Genomic DNA, 21,479 nt, shown 5'->3' on the forward strand with positions numbered 1-21,479 from the left:
TGGTTCCCCTTTCCTTTTCCTTTTTTCTGTGTCAGCATGGATGAAGAATTTATTTTTCTGGCAGTCCATGGTTCTTCTCAGGGTTTCATAATCCTGACCTCTTAATACTTGGGATTAGAGTAATTTTTAAAATGCTGTTTAACCCTTTTGCTGTGTATAGTTTTGTCTGGTTTTTTTTACTTTGCATTGTACAGTAGCAATGACCTGGGTCTCCTTATGTGAAATTCCTTCACTTGTGCTGCATTGAATTGCTTTCATAGCATTGCAGGAAATGCTTTGTTTTCCTTCATGTAGCTATCTCCTTTAATATCCTGTTCTCTGAGAGCAGAGTCTGTGTTCTTCATATGCTGAGCTGTCAGAGTTGGAGCTGTGACCAATGCTCTCATAGTCATGTTCATGAGTGTAATCCAGAGCCTCATTTCTAACACTGTAATTGTTTCATTGTCAAGTGAATTTTCAGAGTTTTAGATCTGATAGAAAGCATGGTTTGAATTTTGTTTCTTAATCCTTTGAGGATTTTCTTACACTTTTTCTTCAGTGTAATCATAAATACCGTGGGTTTGAAAATAAACACGACCTCTCTCTCTTAGGTGAAGCCACTGGTATGAATTTTCCTGTGAAAGTTCCATACAGAAAAATCACCAACAACCCTGGCTGTGTGTTGGTGGATGGAATGCCTCCCGGTGTGGCATTTAAAGCACCCAGTTATCTGGAACTCAGCTCAATGAGGAAGATTTTGGATTCAGCAGAGTCTATCAAGTTCACTGTCGTTAGGTATGTAGTTGCCATTAATTAGATTATGAGTACAGCCCCATAGCTGGAATAAGTGTGAGAGAATAGAAGTTGCAGTGCATCTTTAAATAGATGTTGGTTCTTGTTGGATAACATATCAGGTCAAATGAAGCACAGATGTTCCTAGCATGAATAAAGGAGGAAATGTCTAATTTGGTATGACAAAAGGCATTTTACCAATACTGCATATCACAGCAAGCTATCTTTTGAGTTCAGATCTAATCATAATATGCTAAAAAGTCCTATAGTTTTCTGGGCCTTACTCTCCCAGTCATAATATCAAGTTTTGAAACAAGTCCAGAGCTCATTGATTTCTATTCAATATTTTAAAATACAATATTGTCCAACTGTAGTATAAGGGAACTTCATCTGTATCTGTATGTCTCCATAGACACACACACACACACATATCCAATTTGTGTGCATTTAAGCAGAACAGATCAATCTTTGGAGTCATTCTAAGGAGGAGTTGGAAATAAAAATTGATATCAGTTTCTGTAACTTCTCAAATCATAGATGACTTCACAGGAGTTTAAAAGCTTCAGTTTATCTTTAGAGAGAGAATTTTCTTAGATTTTACTAAGGAATCTGAATTTTCAATCCTTAATCATGGCATGTTCTAACCAAAAGGACTTGGATGTGTTTTTGAATTGAACCCTGCAGAGGTGATTCCTTGCTAAGTAGCAGTGACCAAGAGAAGGGTTTAGCTCTTCCATACATGTTACTTTTCAAAATGCTAGCTTTGAAGTACCAAAGTCCCCAAGAGCTACTATTTCTTCTGTTTTACTTACCGACCCTTTCATGTTTTAGCATGACCTCTGTTATAGAAGGTGTGGGGAGGTTACATTGGGAGGAAACACCAAGCAGTGCATTTCAGAATCAGTAATTTTTATATTTTTTTCCAGGCCGTTTCCAGGACTTGTGATTAACAATCGTGAGTATTTTTGAGACCTTGATGACAAATGCATTTTTGTAACCTACCAAGTTTCATTTTCTACATTGTGTCTTGGTGGCAGAGGCCCCAAGGTCTGTCTCTGTGTATTTCTCATTAAGATTTCCTGACTAAACATGGGTGTGCAGTTAACTTGAGGGCAGGGGGATAAATTTACATTTAAGCAGCATAAGATTAGCATTGACTTGATATGGAAATGCAAGACTCTGATTTTGTATCTTTCAGCTGCAGAGTCCCAAAGAAATTTAGGATCCTGATTGAGCAGCACACTTACATGAGAGTTGCTGTGTTCTAAGTTTAAATCCATCACAGTAGCAGTTAGTAAGAGCTTTCCAGTAGCTGCACAACCTTGTTCAAGTGAAAAAATCTGCATTCTGCTGAAACTATACCATTTCAGAGAGGCAGACTGTAGTTAACTGAAGTGTTATGGCAAATCTGGCCCTCACAATGAAACTGTTTGGGGTAGTGGGAAGGAAAGGTATAGTACTTTGGTTGCTAAAATAATTGAGGAATGGTATTTCCAGAGAATTCAGTTAGAAATGAATGAATTCATTGAGCTGTTGTCAGTTCAGCATAAGTTGTCACTGTGTGTTGGGACTGGGGGAGCAGATTGGCCATGGACCACAGGAGGTTTGGGCATTGGCTGTGTCCCTAATTATGATCAAAATGATCTTACACTGATGGATACCAAGGTGAATGAATGACAGGCTCACTAATTATGATCAAAATGATCTTACACTGATGGATACCAAGGTGAATGAGTGACAGGCTCACTAATTATGATCAAAATGATCTTACACTGATGGATACCAAGGTGAATGATTGAAAGGCTCTGAGCCAACTGCTTGTGTGATGTTTTATTCTTCATCTAAAGAACATGTGGAAACTTAAAAGGAAAGTTTTGGTGCTTGCAGGCAAGACAGGGAATGCTTTTCCTCTAACAGAAAGAATTGAACTGCATCTCAGTCACAGTGTTAGTGACCTGTTCATGTGAGAAGTTTCAGGATTTGCAGATTCAAAGGTTTTTCTTAGTGTTGCATGTGAACCATTTTCATTGTGAAGTAAAACAATGATCATGTTTAATCTTAGAGCTGCTAGAAGAAGCTGAAGCAGAAGCAGAATCACCAGCAGCACCAGCAGCAGCCACTCCCACAGCAGTATCACCAGGTGATGCAGAGTGACACGTGTCCTGGCAGGAGGGTGGGGTATGGGGTTCTGCATCTCACTAGCAGATATCCTTAGCAGTCATGTCCTAGGTGTGAGGGGCTCATGATGAGCCATTTCATTCTGAGAAATGAATAGCTGTTAACTTTGATAACTGTTAAACTTTAAATAACTTTATTAGCTGTTAAACATTAGTGGAAAGTGACTCTCTTCAAACTGTGTCATTGGTGTGTTCCTCGATTTGATTTTTACAGATGATGAGTGAGCTGGAAAGGAGGATTAGTGTGGGCAATGTGTAAAGGCAATTTAGCATCCATTTATTAATGTCTGCTTAACTCAAATGTGAGCATGTCTGCATGTACAGCCAAGTGAAGTTTGCCTGCCCAGCTGGCAGAGGGGTCTGGCTGGAGTTTCTGACCTCTGCCAAGCTCTGCTAGGCTGCATCTGGGACTGCAGTCTTAGTCTGAACAGAGAACTTAGCTTTGGGCTGTGAATTAACTAAGGAAATGTGGTTGGGCAACTTCACTTTGATCCAATACAGCTTTTAAATGTTCATACCCCTTTTAAAAATGTGCATGCTAAGTTGGTGGAGTGTGGAGAAAACTTCTGCAATTGACTGAATAAATCATTACACAAAGAAGCTGGGAAACCAAGAGAAAACATCTGATAAACATTTTAAGAGTAAGGGACACTTGTATGATGAAAATTATTATGAAGGAAGCTGCTGATTCCTCTGCTTCCATGTGGAGGTGTGGGAGGGAGGAGATCAGCTGCTGATGATTTGTGAGCTTGCTCAGTCTGTTGGTCCTTAACATCTGCAGTGTTAAAAAGGATAAATGGTTTTCCCAGAACATGTTCATCTACAATCCATGCAGAGATAGAAAACTCAGCATGGAATTAAAGCACACTTGTCCTCTGTTGTGCACCTTCCCACTGTTCCCCAAAGTGCACAGACTTGCCATCACAGACAATGCTTAGGAGAAGTGGGGACTCTTTCTTTAAGCTGTTCCAAATTCGGTGTATTTTGTGCAAATGCACATTATGCTGTTCTGGGTCTTAGTGATATGTCTGCCACAGTGAACCATTCTTAGAAGAGAAAGTGTTGCATAGTTAAATGTAATAAATATTTGGGGATATTTTATATTTTTATAAAAAGCTACACAAATTTATCTCAGTCAAAGAGATATGAGTCTGATTGTTTAAGAAAAATTAGGTGCTTTTTTGAGGGAAAACTTGATTTCCCTAATCTGATTCATCTTGTTGAAACTATATTCATATTCATTTGACTGTATTTTTTTTCATTTAAGAGCCAGCTGAACCAAGCCAAATAGAAGTATCTCTAGGAGGTAAGTGTTTGTCTTCAGTTACTATCAAGAAATATTTTTAAGTAATGCTGAACAAAGCTGCATCTGTTTTTAAAGTCAGGTCAATGAAAACCAAGAAGAGGTCTTTTACTGGTTCCTGGCACATGTCCTCATTTATTTATCATGTTGCATGATATTATGATATGCTGCATTAGCAGCAAAAATTACTGTTCTAATAATTTTACAAAGGAGTTCTAGGAATTCTTTGTGGTTGGTGAGTCTTGCCTATACATAGGCTCTGAGTGACTTCATATCCTGAATGATGCATTTAGTTATTCAGTGCAGGAGTTTCCACAAGTGATGCTTGCCATCCTCAGGAACTCTGAATGCCACACTGCCCTGGATACACTGCTGGGGGCAAGGGAGTGGAGCATTGTTGTTCTTTTAGCACTTAAACTCTGGAAAACATCCAGCTTTCCTATTGTCCAAGAATATACTTGAACTGTATCCTTTTCAGATAGAATCACAGACTCATTTAGTTTGGAGAAGCCTTCTAAAAGCATCAGCATTACATTACAGTGGAAATGGTAATTTTCACAGAATCAGATTGCTGTGAATATGCTTTTATTTATTATTATTAGTTTAAAAAGATAATGAATGCTTTTCATGTTTTTATAAATTTTTACTTAGGTAAAACAGTAACAAAATTGGTGGTGAAGTTTTCCACTTTTTCATTCACTACTAATTTTTTAACAGATAACACAGAAACAAAGGAACAGTTTCAAATAAAACAAGATGAAGATCTGACGTCATAGACCTCATCAATACTGGGTAAAAGAATTTAGTGTTTCTTGAAGTCAACACCTGTCAAGGAATAATATTTTAATGTTTTTGGCTGGGGAAGGGAGAGATGAAGTGTAATGTCACTGTTGAGGTGACACAAAGCAGGGACCACAAGCAGTCTCAGTTGGCAACTCTTTATTATTGAACATGCCTGACTTTTATACACTTTCCATTTGTTTATGCTTCTTCTGCCCTAACTATTGGCCACAATAAGTCAACATAACACTATTGGTGAAAAGTTACAGTGACTTCAACTAACTTTCTAAAAAGACTTCATCCAGTTGCAAGGTTCTCTTATCTTTTTTCTCTCGGTCTCCTTGGTTACAGCCTTGGAGAGAGCTCCTTATCAGCCTCTTCTTGCTTCTCAGCTTCTTCTCACTCCTTTAGCTAACAGGCCCACTGTCAGCCCCTTCCACAATGTAATACTGAATGTCAGAAGGTGCCAGTACTTCAGTTGGGAATTATTTTGTGTCTCAGTTCTTACATATAAGATGTCAGGTGTTTTGCACTTTCTTATCCAATATAAAGCACGCTGTGTTCAAATTTCTGAGGAAGTCCTAGAAAAATGTGGCCTAAAATATGTGATTGTAATCACATATCTCGGAAGAAGAGCAAGTGGAAGCTGAGGGAATTAGTGTTGATGTAAAGCTCTGATACGGTTGTGTGAAAAAGCATTATTGTTTTTGGTAATGCACATACATTTCCAAATTGTAATTGAGCAGGAAAACTCTTCACTATGATTGTCTGAGTATTGTCTGAGCTTGGGACACTCAGTAAAACTATTAACTGTCATGACAAACCAACCTTCTTTAAAAGTTTTCTTTCTTTTCTTTTCATAAATGAAACTTTTATGAAAAGCCTAGTTTCATTTACAATGCCCAAATGTCCAAATCTTTCTCTTACTCTGTTTTTAATGTCACTTGTTCCTAAAAATTATGTTTTTGTGGTGGTGGAGAGCAATGTTAGCAATGCTATCACATCACCAAATCTACAATGCTGACCCACATGGTTTAGAGTCTCTGTGCTTCATTCAAAGAAAATGGTAGTGCTTCTTTCCATTTCAGCTTTTTTGGTAATAATGAACCCCAAATGTCTTCCTCGTTATGCAGCATTTGATACTTCAGCAATTTGATTTGATTGGTGTAAAGTGAAATGAAGCATTGGCTGGGGGAGCCTGGAGCCTGTGGGTTTCATTCCTGGCACCATCTGAGTTTTTGGAGCTGAGGGACAGCCTGGTACAGCATGAACACAGCCCAGGACAATGAAATGATGTGGTGGAAAGCTGCAGGAGCTGACAAACCAGCACCCCAGCTGTGCCCTGAGCACTGCAGGCACCAATGGTGCTCTTATTAAATCAGTGAATTCTGTGTTTGTCATAACACAATGTGGCAGAATAAAATATACTAAAGAAAAAGCTTTGATTCATCATGGGACACACTGCAGGCAGTGAGAAATAAAAAACCATCTCACTTGTCAATTAAAGGTCACAAAAATGTTTTCCAAGCAATGGCTGCACAATTTGATGCTGCAGCAGTTCAGAGTTTTGGATGCTTTAGGCCATCCACTGAATTTGTGCTAAAATAAATATTTGTTCTAAATTCTGACAAGAGACCACTAGAGCACACATTTAATCTCCTATTTATTGAGAGCAATATTCAGTTTCTGCATGTTTGCTGAATCTGTGTTGCAGTAGGACATGAAATGAATGACACACACACTGAGATGTCCAAGGCAAAAAAGGCACATTTATTACCAAACCTTGATATTTATACAATTCTGAAAGTGACCATGGATTGGAGGATGAAATTGCCACCTCTCCAACCACACTGGTCAAACCAACAGCCCATCAATTCTCTCCTCCTCCAGAAAGGAATGCAAAACAATCATTATTTACACGAAAAGTGCATGAGAAACTCCATTACAAAAGTGTAAAAATCAGAAGGCTTAGAAGAACTTTACAAGAGTAGGGTGGCAAATCTAGGCCTAAAGAACTGGAAAATAGAACACAGACTGCTCATAGTTGTAATAAGGCACAAGACTTCAATTAACTTAATTCTTTAATTTCTCTTACCCAGCCAGAAGCTGCCCGTTCTGAGAAGAGCCTGCTCGGCCTGTCCAGAGCTGTGTAATATAACTGTATAAGAGAAGTATCTTCTATACAAATCCTTTTGTACTATTGTATAGGAATGTCTACTTTTTCAGCAGTTCTGTGAATTGATCTAATATTGACTGTAGATTTGGATTGTATCAGTTTACTTTGGAATATATTTTAAGGACTAAACTTGATGCAGCAATGCTGGGGAGATGGCAGGGATGAAAATCAACAGGGACATAGCTCAGGCTGTATACATTTTCCAATAAAGATTAATTTCACTGTACCTGAATGCATTCTAACTTTTGTAATAAAAAAAATCCTGCAAAGAGTTCAGTTTGTTTACTTTGGAGAAAAAAACCCTTTACGTGAATTTTCAGATATTACTTTAATGTCTCTTTGGACAACAGTATCTGTATATTTGAATTAATTTTTCCTTTTATATCTATCATATGTTTTTCCTAAATAAAAGATAAAATTATCCACTTGATGGTTAGTGTGCATTAATGAGATAGACTGTGAAATGATCAATATTCCAGTGTGTGGATTGGGAACCAACTGAAATAAAACCCCATAATAGTTTGTTCTGTTAATTTAAAGTAGTAAGTCCATGTTATATCAGAGTATCACACAGTTTACATATGATGGGTTTGGTCTTACAGTCCTGCCATGGGCAGTAATTGTGTGGACTTGTGTGAGAGCTTTTCTGCTGAAGGCTGTGGGGGATGCTCTTCTGTTCATCTAGAATTAGCTATGGAAACATGCTACAACCTGCTGTAAGCCCTGTTATGTCAAAAACTCAGAATATTCTGTGAATATAACAAATTAAGTCCTGTGTGGTCCTGGTTATGCACTACAACATGTAAAAACATTTTTTTTTTTTAATTTAACAAGCCATAGGAGATGTACAGTTCTGGTTATGTGATAATCTCTAAAAATGCAGATTATTTGCAAAGGTTTCTCTTTTACTGGTGTGAATTTGAGATGATTGCATAATGCACAAATGGTAAGTGATGTTCCCTGATGAAGAAATAAAGACTTTTATGATGTTTTTCAAGACTGTCCATGCAGTTATGTCTTTTACAGCGAATCAAGTCCTAGCAGTAATTCTGTAGGCAGGTAGAGCACGTTTGCAGCATGGTTGTGTCCTGTCAGCAGAGAAGGAAAGTAAGGTCCAGTCCTGCTGTTGAGACTGCAGTCCAGCTCTGGGTGGGTGATGTGATTGGATCTTCAAGGAAAATTCTGAAGCCTTAAATTCAATTGAGTGCAGTGTCTGTTCATGGGAGGAACCTGAAATTCAGCAGGTAAATCCAGAGCAGCACATTTCTGTCATTCTGGAGATAAGGAGGACCCTACAGGACATGTGCTTGTGTTTCACAACATGCAGATCTAGGTGCTCCCACTTGAATACTGGGACCTTGTGCTGGTGATGTCAGCAGGGGCAGGTTAGCTCCATGCTGAGGAATTTTGGAAAAGCTCATCCTGGTCCTGCCTTCTCTCCAGATGGGAGCTGGTGGTGGCTGGTGCCTTCCTGCCTCAGCAGACAGCATGCCCAGCCCCACAGAATGAGCCCACTGCTGCACCTTACCTGTTAACCCAGCCACGTGGGCACTGCCCACATTATAACCACCACCACATTTACCTGCTGCTCACTTTGTCACAGACACATTTTATGAAAAATCCTTTCCTTAGGATTTTTCCTCCTGAGAAGCTGAGAGGCCTCAGGAACAAAATGTAAACAATGGTTATCTGCTGCTGTGGAATGCAACAGGTGCATCTGTGATTGGTCTCATAGAGTTGTTTCTAATTAATGGCCAATCACAGTCAGCTGGCTTGGGCAGAGAGCCGAGCCACAAGCCTTTGTTATCATTCCTTCTTATTCTATTCTTAGCTAGCCTTCTGATGAAATCCTTTATTCTTTTAGTATAGTTTTAACATAATATATATCATAAAATAATAAATCAGCCTTCTGAAACATGGAGTCAGATCCTCTCTCTTCCCTCATCCTCGGACCCCTGTGAGCACGGTCACACACTTGAACAGACCTGCTGAGCCAGTGAACCTCCAGCAGTAGTTCAGGACCAGGTTTCACACTTGCTTCTGCACGTGTTTAGAATGGGGAAATGACATAATGCAGCTTTCCCCAGGTTTCAGCTGGCTTGACTTCCCCTTCTGAAGAAGCAGGATGGTTCATCCCTTCTTTACTCACAGCCCCCTTTAGGAGGCACTTTCAGCACAGCCTGCCCAGCTGTCTGCTGCTGGTGGAGTTGTTAGTGCTCACTCAAAATGAGGGCAGTGTCACAGCAAAGGAGCTGGGAAAATAATTCCAGGGTATTGCCTTGTCAAGTGTGTAACAGCAGAGTGGCTCTACTGAAACTCTGTATGCAGGAGCTGAAAGAGAAATGAAGTGAAAGTGGTTGCAGTGGTGTTGCTGAAAGGACTGGAGTGGGCATTGGCCAGCAGCATGTCCATCGTCAGAGCCATCAGGATTGGCCCTGCTGGACATCTGGCAGCTTTGAGCAGCTTCTCACAGAAGCCACTCCAGAGCCCCCCTGCTACCAAAAACCAACTGTGCAAAACCGAAAGAACTTGGCTTGTTCAGATGTTCCTCTTCTGAGAATCTTCTTCTAAAATCTTGCTTCTTGACACATATTAGATATGTGAGACATCTGATGGAAGGCTCAGCAGTGTCTCCCACAGAGTTACAGGTGGCGTTTCACTGTGAACTAATCCTTTACAGACAGTGGCATCTAAAACCTCTCATTTCTCACATCGCAGGGTGAGGAATGAGGAAACAGGAAGGAACATGTGAATTGAGTGGTTTCCAGAAATGTACTGTGTGTAATGCAGTTTTAAATTTAGTACAAACAATTGTAATTATGAAATTAGCTGTTATGACAAAGTTTATGGTGTTCTGCATGGGCAGCAGTTATCTGGTGACTAACAGAGCAGAATCCAAACAGCTCTGGATGGATCTTTTTTAACATTTGTGGTTGTGTAATATGCAAGGGACTTCCCTTGCATATAGGCAAGTCCCCCTGTTAAAATAATAAGAAACCAAAAGTAAATGACCATTTACTATTCCACAGCTGCAAGTACCACACCCAAGTTCCAGGAGAGGGCTACAGTTAGTATTGGATATTTTTAATGTGGCCAGAACAAGCTTTTGTCTTTACAAGCTGACAAGGGCATTGGGCTGATCCTGTGGCAGGGCTTGGTGCTGCTGGTCAGTGGGGAGAGCCCCTGTCAGCTCTGCTGTGGTTTGGGGCTGCTGGGGTTTAGGGGGCAGGGGACAGGGCTGCTGCCTCTGCCTGAGGATCTCTGCTCCTGGCTGAGTGTGGGCTGGGTTTGCTCTAACACCCAGCTCAGGGTGTGAGCTGGCCTGCTGGGGACATTGGCACAGGTTTCAGAGGGGATGGAGCTGAGGGTTCACAGCTGGCTGGAGCTGGGCTCCTCCAAGGGTCCTGTGGAGAGCTCTGTCAGGCACTGCCCAGCTCTGGTGCCACTGTAACTGAGGGTGCCCTTGGTGGGGACAAAAGCACTCCTGGGTGCACCTTTGCTTGTAAGCACTGTGGAGTTGATCCCTGCAGCTCTCACATCCCTTCAGGTCTTTCTGCTCAGGGCTGAGGATGGAGAAGGACGTGAATGCAGCTGGTGCATTGGCATTTCAGAATGGCTTAGCAGGGGACTCTCCTGCTCTCCCAGCAGGACACAGGGTCTGTCTCCAGCCCACTCTGGGGTTTCTCTGTGCCTGGGTCCCCTCCCATTCAGCCCTGTGCCCAGGTAAGGTGGTGAGCAGGGCTGGGGCTGACTCAGGTCCTCGGGGGCTCCTCAAGGGAACTTTTTGGTGGCAGATTTTGAAGAAGCTGCAAGTGACTGAAAGGAAATGGTGATGCAAGGGGAGGGTCTCTTGCACACTGAGCCCGTGGCTGCCCCAGGTTCCCCACCTGCCATTCCCCCACACACAGGAGACAGTGCTGCCATTCCTGGGGCTCAGGGAGTGCATCACATGCTTCATTCAGCCGTTCCAGCTCTGATAGAGAGGGTGAAGGCGCCTCTGGCTGTCACATCCAAGGCACCTGTCCCTGACCCTCTGCTGCAGTACCCTGTGCCATCATGGGGCAGCATCAGCAGTCAGAGGAGTCCTCTGGACACCAGGGCAGCCAGCCTGGCCCTCACCCTTTGTCGCTGTGAGAGCAGAGACCACAAGCAGTCTCAGTTGGCAACTCTTTATTATTGAACATGCCTGACTTTTATACACTTTCCATTTGTTTATGCTTCTTTTACCCTAACTATTGGCCACAATAAGTCAACACAACACTATTGGTGAAAAGTTACAGTGACTTCAACTAACTTTCTAAAAATGCTTTGTCCAGCTGCAAAGTTCTCTTATCTTTCTTCTCTTGGTCTCCTTGGTTACAGCCTTGGAGAGAGCTCCTTATCAGCTTCTTCTTCTTCTTGCTTCTTGCTTCTCAGCTTCTCCTTGCTCCTTTAGCTAACAGGCCCACTGTTAGCCGCTTCCACAACCCTTCACTGCCCTCTGATTCCAGAGTCCCTCCAGGTTATCCCCGAGCTCACTCCCTGGAGCCACTGCAGGGGCTGGGCTGGGAAACACCGGCTCGGTACAAACCACAGCGAGAGAACAACGACGGGTGCGATTGCAGCGGCAGTTCCGCTTCCCCAGGGCTGCAACAGAGAGCAGAGCTGAGCCCGGGCAGAGGGGAGGGGAGAGCACCCAGGCAGGCAGGAGCAGGGTCCGGAGCAGGGTCCGGAGCAGAGCCCTGCGGGCAGCAGCAACAATGGGGGACGCCTTCATCCGGCACATCGAACTGCTGGGCTACGAGAAAAGGTTTTTCCCCAGCCAGCACTATGTGAGTACTCAGCAGCGTTCTGGCTTGTGAGGACTGAGGACTGGTCAGGGTTTTTGCAAATTTTCTTAGGTAAATGGGACTGAGAGCCTAAACACTTCCTTTTAAAGGGGTCATGCCTGATAACGTTAGCTGCAGGCAGCCAGAGACTAAACTGTCCTGAACACACAAGATTCAGGCACCTCCTTTGCAAGCCATTGGCTACTTTGCACTCTTGGAAAGGGCTTTTTCCTCTTTGTTTCTCACCCACCTGCATGTTTCTGTCCCTTCTCCATCCATTGCAAGTCCCCTAGTGCCCAGTTTATTTGTTAAGGCAGAGCTACTTGCATTGGGGTGGTGGAAGGAAAACCAATTTTATCTGAAACTGGACCATCCCCAGGGCTCCCTGGGCACAGTGGGGAGTGGTGTCCCTCTTCCCTGCAAAACTGCAGCCTCTGCTTTGCTCCTCAGGTCTACATGTTCCTGGTGAAGTGGAATGACCTCTCCGAAAAGGTCGTCTATCGCCGCTTCACTGAGATATACGAGTTCCACGTGAGTCCTCCCAGGACACATGGGCTTGGGGTGGGGAAAAAGAGGGTGAATGCCATCTGAAACTGCCTCAAAGCAAACCTGGCTCAAAAGAGGCTCCTGGGTCCAGTTCTTGGATCTCTTTTGAAGGTGGGAGCCATTGGCTCTGTGTCCCTGGGCACAGAATGCCAAGGTGTGGGATCCAGCCAAGACATGCTGGTGGCAGCAGGGTGAGCAAAGGAGCCAAGCTGGGGCAGAGTGGGTGTCACAGCGTGTTCCCCTGGTGCCATCCTCACTGTTGTGCCTGGCTCTGCTCTGCAGAAAACGCTGAAGGAGATGTTCCCCATTGAATCCGGGGACATCAACATAGAGAACCGGATCATCCCGCACTTGCCAGGTGAGGAGCAAGCACTGTGGCTGGGGGTGAATAGAAATTGCAGCTGGCTGGGAAACTCCCTGGTGGCTTGAGCTGTGCTGGCTGCCTCCCGGACAGGTGGGTGGTGCAGTATTTCCTGTACACCAGGCTTGAAAGCAAAACCCCAGAAAGATGTGAGCAGTGGCAGTGGTTCCTCCCAACACTCAGCAGCCCTGCACACCCCGTCCTTGCTCTCTGAAGGCACCCCAGAAGCAGATCCAGAAGAATCAGCTGTGACCCCTGTGACACTCATGGCTGGCTTTGGGGAGGCTGAACTGAGTGGAGCTGAGCTGAGCCCTCTGTTGGTGACACCATCACTGGTGTTGGCTTACTGCCCTTGTGGCAACACAGATACTTTGTAAGAGGAAGCAATGCAATATGTCTTCAATGACAGAGAATGAACTCCTGATCCCAACAGCTGATGTTTTTTCTCTAAGCAAGGTGCATGTCAGAAAACTTCCCCTTTTTTTTTTTTTTTAATTTCCTGCTTTAAAGGAAGCAGAAGGGAGACTGAAAAAGAGCTGCAGATGTGGTCAACATCTCTGGAGGAGGAGTAAGCCTGCACTATGCAGTGTGGGTGCCAGTCTGGGGGGGCTCCATTGCAGCTGGACTAACACCAACCACCATGCTGGGCCTCTTCCACCAAGCTGCCCCCCACCATGCTGGGGCTGGTCAAAGCACCCTTATTCCATCTGGGGAACTAAGAGCACTGAGGACCAGACAGATGTCAGACTGCTGGGGGGGCATGGGGGGCCACTGACCACACAGAAGTATCTCCCATCATGTGGTTCAACACTGCTTGGGGTCAGGATTGCCAGCAGTATTTTACAGCTCTGGAGTCAAGAACATCATAACCAGTGGGGTGGGAGGATAAATACATCTCCTCTGACTGCAGGTGGTCCCCTGAGCCCTTCTTGGTGCCCTGGTGCATCTGCGGTATTTCTGGCCCAGCAGTTGGGCTGAGTCTGAGCACACATGTAGGAGTTACCCTAAAACTGAAATAGGGTCAAACAGGATCATTGCTGGGCTTGCAAGAGCTGTGCCCCCACAAAGCTTCACCTTATTGGCACAATGCAGCCATGCAGCACCTCAGGGCCAGACCCACTTGTTTGCAGGGCAGAATTAACGATTCAGAGCAGTGTGCTTGGGAAAGTATTAAGAACAAGGCATTCTGTCTGCTTTTTCTGAGCACTTTTCCCTCTCCCCCAGCCCCAAAGTGGTTTGATGGGCAGCGCTCAACCCAGAACAGGCAGGGCACACTGGCTGAGTACTGCTACACGCTGGTGAACCTGCCCCACAAGATCTCCCGGTGCCTGCACGTGGTCAACTTCTTCAAAGTCCGTCACGATGACATGAACCCTGTCACAGACAGCCAGTGAGTCCTGCTGCCTGCTATTTTGAGGGAAATCCTGCATTCCTGGCCTTGGATGCTGGCAGGAGCCTGCAGGGAGGGTGCTGATGGATAGGGCTGGTTGGCACTGAGCTGCCTTTGCTCTGACCTGTCTAGGATCAAGAAGCCTGAGGTGTTCCTTCTGCCAAAGGATTCCAAGAAAAACCTCACTGGTAAGAGGGCTGCGAAGTGGCTGCCTCAACAGCAGCAAAGCCTGCTATGGAGAGAGCATCTCCACATCTGTCATTCCATGGCAGATTCCCTCACTAAGAACATGGTTGCTATACCAGAACTGCAGCTGCGGTGAAGCCAAATCCTTGGGGGGGAATAAGTAACTGTCCTGAAATCCAATGATTTGGGGCTGAAAGAGGCTGGGAGGGCACTTTGGGCTGTCCTGGGGCTGCTTTTGGCCTGCCTGGAACAGGGCTGGGGGCTGGAGGAGGGAACATGTGTCACTTCTCTGATGCAGACATCACGGGCCCCATTGTCCTGCAAACGTACCGAGCCATCGCCGACTACGAGAAGAGCTCCACATCTGAGATGGCTCTCAAGGCTGGGGACATGGTGGATGTCGTGGAGAAGAGTGAGAATGGTATGTGTCCATCCCCCTGGAGAGCCCCTGAGGGCCAGCCCAGTCCCTGCCGCAATTTCAGCAGGAATGAGTACTGCCCTTGCCTCCAAACACAGCATGTGAGCTAGCTATGGCAGTGAGGGCTGAGGAGCAGTTCTAGAAAATTCTGCAAGACCCTGGCCATGCCTCAGCCTGTGAGGATTCCTGCCCACAGGAGCAGGATCAAGTGGTCAAGTTCTCTGGTTGCACCATGTCAATTGGCCCCAGCACTGTCCCTTTGGTCTGGGACACAGAGATGCCTGCACCTGCCCTGGCCAGGACAGACCTGGTGCCAGTCCCCAAGCACTCTCTGCTCTTGCCCATGGCTGCTTTCTTTGCAGGCTGGTGGTTTTGTCAGCTGAAGAATAAACGAGGCTGGGTACCTGCTGCCTATCTCGAGCCACTGGATGGTCCTGACGAGTCTGAAGAGCAGGAGCCTAATTATGCAGGTAAAATGTTGGTGTGACCAGGGTGTGTGTGTGTCAGAGCACAGCCTGCTGCAGCTCTCCACTGTGATGGCTCACTGCAAAGCTGGGCAATTCAGACTGAGCAGGATCACTGGGCATGGAGATGCTGCTGTAGGAACTGCCAGGAGGGATAAATCTCATGGCTTGCTGCCTCAGTGTCAATCTTGGGAGCTTCCCATGACCTGCAACTCAGCATTAGATTTGCCTTTTGGCTGATCCATACCCAGTGGCCATGCTGAGCTGGCTGGATGAAGGCTGAGGTGCTGGGTTAGCAGAACAGCATGGTGCAACATCTAAATCAGGCACAGGAATTCACAGTGCTTTGCCTGTGTGCTGTCCTAATCAGGGCCTGGCCCTGCTCCCTGTCCCCTCACTGCCCTGCCATGACAGCAGGGTTTATCACATGGAGCAGAGGAAGGATCCTGCAGACTTGTGCCAATTGCTCAACAGGCTTCAGCTTTGGGGGTTTCACAACACTGGAAAAGGCTCTATTAGCACAACACTTCCTTCTGCCTTTTTTCACCACCTGAATTCTGAGCACAGTTTTGAGCAGAGATAAAAGTGCTTCCTCTGCTTGCACCCAAAAGTTTTCTTATGGAGAGATATTGAAGGGACCAGGATGAGCCATGGGCAATGACAAGACTGGAGGAAGTCTGAATCCAAACCTGAGGTACCCTGAGTCTTGCCTAAAATTAGGGTGCCTCCTAATGCTCTGGTGCCCCCTCAGTGGCTGGGGAGGTTCAGCCCCATCCCTGAGGTGTCAGCACATGACCCACCATCCCCATTTCGTGTGTAGGTGAAGCGTACGTGGTCCAGAAAAGCTACACTGCTGTGGAGGAGGATGAGCTGACCCTCAAGGAGGGTGACACCATTGAAGTCATCCACAAGCTCCTGGATGGCTGGTGGGTCATCAGGTGAGAGATGCCATGAAGAGCTCGGGTGAGCAGCACTCAGGGAGAGGGAAGGGACATCCATGGTGCTCCCCATCAGGGCTCTGAAAGCCTTGGTGCCTTTGGTGCCACTGCCCAGCACTTCCTTTGGCAGGGCTGCTCCTCAGAGCCTGTTCTTTGGCAAATATTAAACATTTCAGCTGGGAATTCCTCTCCTGAGGGCTTCAGAAATATCCAATGAGGTAGCAGATGGAAAAAAACCATGTATCTGTTATTTTGCCTCTACTTGTTCTGGCACATTTTGCTTTGCAAAACCTCAACTTTCACCCCAGCTGCAAGGAACATTTAAGGTAACATGGCACCAGCAAGGGACAGGCCTGAACCACAATTCATGGAATGTCCTGAGTGGGAAGAGTTCAAGGCCAGGCTGGATGGAGCTTGGAATAACCTATTCTAGGGGAAAGTGTCCCTCCCTACCTGTGGCAGGGGTTTGGAATGAAGTCCTTCAAGGTCCCTTCTAACCAATCCATGCTGGGACTCTGTGACCACCCATGAGAATGATCCAATCTCTCTCCTGGGCTGAGGAGGAGGTTGCAGAGCCATGACTGCAAGTGATGTTGCTTTGTGTTGCACTGCAGGAAGGATGAAACCACAGGTTATTACCCCTCCATGTACCTGCAGAAAGCTGGGGAGGTGAACACCTCTGCGAAGAGCGGGCTGAGGAACCGGGGTGCTCCTCCACGGAGGTAGGAGAAGCTCTGTGCAGAGGGCAGAAGAACATGTCCCTCTTCATTCAGGGAGATGAAATTAAACCAGACAGGTGTTGTGGTGTCACCTGCTTGCCCTGTCAGTGAGGAACAGCCTGGAGAAATGTGAGCAGGGCACAGACAGAGCAGGGCTGTCCTCCCACCAGCTCTGTGCTCCCCAGCTACCACAGGCACTGCTGATGCAGGGCTCCAGGATCCTTGCTCCAACGGGTGAAATGTTGGGACAAGGAGGACAAGGACATGTAACAAGGAGAAATATACCCATCAGGTGTATTTCTCCTTGTCCTTCTGCAAAATTTCTTTTCTGGGCTAATCTTGTTTAAGTTTCAAATTGGCTGTTTTCTTACTTCCTAAGTGTGTGCACTGAATCTTTCAGAGGCAAGGAGAGATTTGACTAAATGAAGCTGCCAAGTGGCCTAATCTAATGGGAGGATTTGAGTTAATGCAAGGGGTTTTATTTTGATTAAAAAGATAAAAAGCACAAATAACTCATGAATTCCAGTGCAAAGAGAATGGCTAAAAAGGGCAGAATTTGCTGTTCTTTTCTCTGCAAGATGACACATCAGGCCTGCTATGAAATCTCTCCAAATCAAATTTTGCTGGAGCATGGATTGAGTGTGAGACAGTGTAAAATGGTCCAGATCCACCTGTTTGGCCACAGAGTTGTTTGCTGGTAGCCTTGGGGGAGGTGAGGTGGTCTGTTCCAAGGACAGACCTTGTCCCCCTGCCATTGTGACTGCTGCCCCCGTGGCAGTGGCAGCCAGGCCAAGCCTGTTGTGAATGTGGTGACCTGTTATGGGCACAAACTTTGCTATGACATGGCAGATGTGCTCACAGCAGCAAGGGGCTGAAGGCAGAGAGGCACATTTCTTGAGAAGAGCAGGAGGACGATGCCATGGGGTGGTCATCAGGAGCCACCTCACCCCTGCCATGGTACTGGAGACAAAGCAGGGCCCTGTCTGCCTGCCCAGGGACAGTCCCCAGTGCTGGGGTTTCCCCTGCAGCAGCCTCAGGCTGCTCAGCCTTTCACTTCTCTCAGGAGCTTCTCTCCTGTGGGTTGAACACTGCACATCTGAGTGCACACTGACACATGCCCCATTCTCCTTTCCCCTATATCTCACCCTTGAGCCTTGGGGAGCCATGCCAAGCCCCACACCAGGGACCTGAATTTGGTGCCCAGGATAGGTCCTGTATGTTCATTCACCAAAGATCATTTCTGAGGCTCTCTTGGATAACCCTCATGCCCATCTCATCCTTCCAGCCATATCTTCCTCACCAATCCCTATCATTACTTTCCAGACTTGTGCTCAGTGTTTGCTTGCAGAGCCCCATCCAGCTGCCTCTGCACACATCATAGATTGTGGCTCACTGATGGCTGCCCCCAACGGCTGGCATCTACCAGGCAGAGCCCAAAAGCAGGAACTGGGGTTTGGGTGAAGCAGAGGAGGAAGTGTGGGGAAAGGAGGTGTGTGGTGTGACAGCTGCCAGCATGAAAACTGGAAGTTTTTTTCTCACTCTTTGCAGATCCACCATCCGAAATGTGAAGAGCATCCACAAGCAGGGCCGGAAGCAAATCAGCCAGGAGACCTACAGGAGGAACAGCAAGAAGTACATCCAGAACCAGAGGAAAATCCGGGGAAATTCCCAGAGCAAGGCCAATGTCATCAGTAAGTCTCAGTGGAACTGGAATCCTGCAGCATGACCCGTGCCTCCACCAGTGCTGGCAGCTGGAGCAGGATGGCACTCTGAGGTCACACCATGCCCATGGGGAATGTCTGTGCAGGAGGTGTTTCTTTCAAGGGGTTTTCTTACCCCTGGCTATAGGTCAGACAGAGCAGGATATGGTCCTGGAAGGAGGTCAGCCCACATTTGGGACCTGTGCTTTCCTTTGTGCACCCAACCTCCCCCATGCTGCCATTACCACTGCAACTGCCATGTGCGTTAGCTGTCAGCAGAGCCCCCACAAGGAAGTGTTACATGAAGAATCATAGAATTATAGAATTTGGTTTTGGTAGGAAGGGACCTTAAAGACCAATTCATTCAAAGCTTCCACTTGATCAGTTTGCTCCCAGCCTCATCCAACCTAGCCTTGAACTATTCCAGGCACAGGGCAGAACAGTTGCTTTGGACAACCTGTGCCTCATTACCTTCACACAAAAGAATTTTTTGGGCAACCTGTGCCTCATTACCTTCACACAAAAGAATTTTTTCCTAATATTTAATCTAACCCTGGCCTCTGACAGTGTGAAGCCACTTCCCCTTGTCCTACCAGGTCAGGCCCTTGTAAAGAGCATCTCTTCATGAAGGAGAGAGGCAGTCACTGAGGCATACCCTTTAGATCTGCTAGTCCCCATGCAGTATCTGTGACCTTCCCAGAGCTAAAGATGGGCAGACCTCATGCAGACAGGCTTTCCCTGAGCACAGCTCCCAGCTGGGCACTGGTGGGCACATCCTGACACCATGACCTGCAGGAAGGCCCATACATGGAGCAGGGACAGGAGGAGAGGCAGGAGCTTTGGCGGCAGTGATGTAGGAAGCTGCTGATTGTTCGTGAGGGTGGTGTGTGGTGCAGAGCTCTGACCCATCTGTACACCTTTTTTACTTGCAGTCGAGAAAAATGAGCCAGAGGACAACAAGCCCAAGGCTCAACCTGCTGTTCCTCCCCGTCCCAGCAAGGACCTCATCCTGAACCGCTGCACTGAGAGCACGTGGAGGAAGATCCTGTGAGGATCCTGTGAGCCCCCACACCAGCCCAGCCACCCAAAGCTTCATCTCCTGCAGCTCCTGTGCAGCTGGGGCTCGGAGGTGGAGCAGGGATCCAGGTGGCTCTGGCAGCCACCTCAGGCCAGGGAGGCTGTGGCCATGTCAGCCCAGCCCAGTGCCCATCCTCATCCTCCACCTCAGCCAGCCCACGGTGTGCTGATAGCACTTTGAGGAGGGACCAGCCCTGCTCTACCAGCTCCTCACAAGCACCAAGTCCTCATCTCTACATGCCCTTCTATTCCCTCTTTGTATTTTGAATTATTTTTGTGGTTTTCAACAATAAAGGAGAGACACTTGATAGACCCTGAGGAGCAGTGTGGGCATGGTGGCAGGAAGGGTGTTTCTCCTGTTATAAATAAGAAGCTTGACTAGGCCAATATTCAAGCAGCAATTAATTTATTGATTAATATGGTAAAGTATGAGCAATACAGAGCTGGGTACAGTGGGGGAAGTTTTCCCTCTAACTGCACACTGATAGTTGAGGTTTACAGGTATTTATAGGTGTACTCATCAGCTTTCTCAGCAGTTTCTATTCCAATTTTTACTCATCAGCAGTTTCTATTCCAAATTATTACATCACAATTCTATACCTATTATGATTTAGTTTTTCTCAGGATGTATCTCAAAGGAGTATCCCCAGATGGTGGTGGTCCAGTTTCCGAAAGAAGAAAGACAAATCCCATCTGGTGAAGTCCAGCTCCCCAGATGTGGGTCCAACTTTTAATTGCAAGGACTATAAATCTCGTAACAGTGATGTCCAACTTCGCTTGGTCGAAACTATAAATCCTTGAGTTGATGTTCATGTTCCTTTCTCAAGCTGTTTTTCTCTGTTTTTTAGAGCCTGAGATAAGCATGTTTCCTTTATATATATTCCAAAGCTACAGTTTCAAGGATACAAGCAATATTCTAAAATTATACTTCAAAAGGTTATTATTGCAAAATTCTTTAAGGCTTAACTACCAGCAAAGAGCAACATCCTTAATGCTTTAATTCAAATGCTTCTGAATAAGCTAAGGTTAATTGCAAACAAAAGAGAGGTTCAAAGGCCTTCTTCCATGCTTTACTTTCCTCAGTTATTATTAGAATTTGTCTTTATAACTGTCCCATGGTCAGTCTCCACACATATTGCAATCACAAATACACACATTCCCTGTGTGTCCCTGACACAAAACACTGTTACATGGCTTTGCATGGGTCTTTAGGGATGAAGAGACAGACGAGAATCTTGGTCTCATGATCAGAAGGCTGGATTTATTATTTTATGATATATAATATATTATGACTATACTAAAAGGAATAGAGAGAAAAGTTCAGAAGCTGCTAAGCTGAGAATAGAATAGGAATGAATAACAACGAAGCTCTCTCTGATCTGCCTCAGAGAAAGGCCTATCTTTGATTGGCCCTTAATTGTACACAAGCAACATGGACCAATCACAAGTGCATCCGTTACATTCCAGCAGCAAATAACAATTGTTTACATTCTTCTTCTGGGGCCTCAGCTTCCCAGAAGGGGAAAAATCCCAAAGAAAGGATTTTTATGAAAAGATGTCGGTGACAAAACACAGCTTTGTATTTCACAGTCCAGGTGGAGATTGGGCAAGGCACTCTTGAAGATATGAGGGCAGTGAGGAAATTTATCTGGGAGGATAAAAGGA

At 45.7% G+C, this 21,479-nt stretch overlaps 2 protein-coding genes across 9 annotated transcripts in view; both read left to right on the forward strand.

The window, feature by feature from the left end:
- GTF2I (general transcription factor IIi) overlaps window positions 1–8,204 on the forward strand; it is a 74,978-nt gene extending 66,774 nt beyond the window's left edge. For all 8 annotated transcript variants that reach the window (XM_074556739.1, XM_074556733.1, XM_074556736.1 and 5 more), the window contains 6 exons: window positions 591–774; window positions 1,698–1,726; window positions 2,834–2,911; window positions 4,216–4,254; window positions 4,969–5,043; window positions 7,131–8,204. In XM_074556739.1, coding sequence (XP_074412840.1) covers window positions 591–774; window positions 1,698–1,726; window positions 2,834–2,911; window positions 4,216–4,254; window positions 4,969–5,027 — 389 coding nt within the window. In that variant the 3' untranslated portion in view covers window positions 5,028–5,043; window positions 7,131–8,204. The remainder of the gene's footprint in view (window positions 1–590; window positions 775–1,697; window positions 1,727–2,833; window positions 2,912–4,215; window positions 4,255–4,968; window positions 5,044–7,130) is intronic.
- Window positions 8,205–11,627: 3,423 nt separating this feature from the next.
- On the forward strand, window positions 11,628–20,128 carry NCF1 (neutrophil cytosolic factor 1). Its single transcript, XM_026796287.2, has 11 exons — window positions 11,628–12,018; window positions 12,466–12,546; window positions 12,844–12,919; window positions 14,147–14,312; window positions 14,445–14,500; window positions 14,797–14,919; window positions 15,279–15,386; window positions 16,201–16,318; window positions 16,933–17,040; window positions 18,586–18,728; window positions 19,670–20,128. The coding sequence occupies exons 1-11, from the start codon at window positions 11,947–11,949 to the stop codon at window positions 19,786–19,788; spliced, it is 1,170 nt and encodes a 389-aa protein (XP_026652088.2). The 5' UTR covers window positions 11,628–11,946; the 3' UTR covers window positions 19,789–20,128.
- The last annotated feature ends 1,351 nt before the right edge of the window (window positions 20,129–21,479 follow it).

This window comes from Zonotrichia albicollis, chromosome 22 (assembly GCF_047830755.1).
Source record: "Zonotrichia albicollis isolate bZonAlb1 chromosome 22, bZonAlb1.hap1, whole genome shotgun sequence".
In the NCBI taxonomy this organism is placed as follows: Eukaryota; Metazoa; Chordata; class Aves; order Passeriformes; family Passerellidae; genus Zonotrichia; species Zonotrichia albicollis.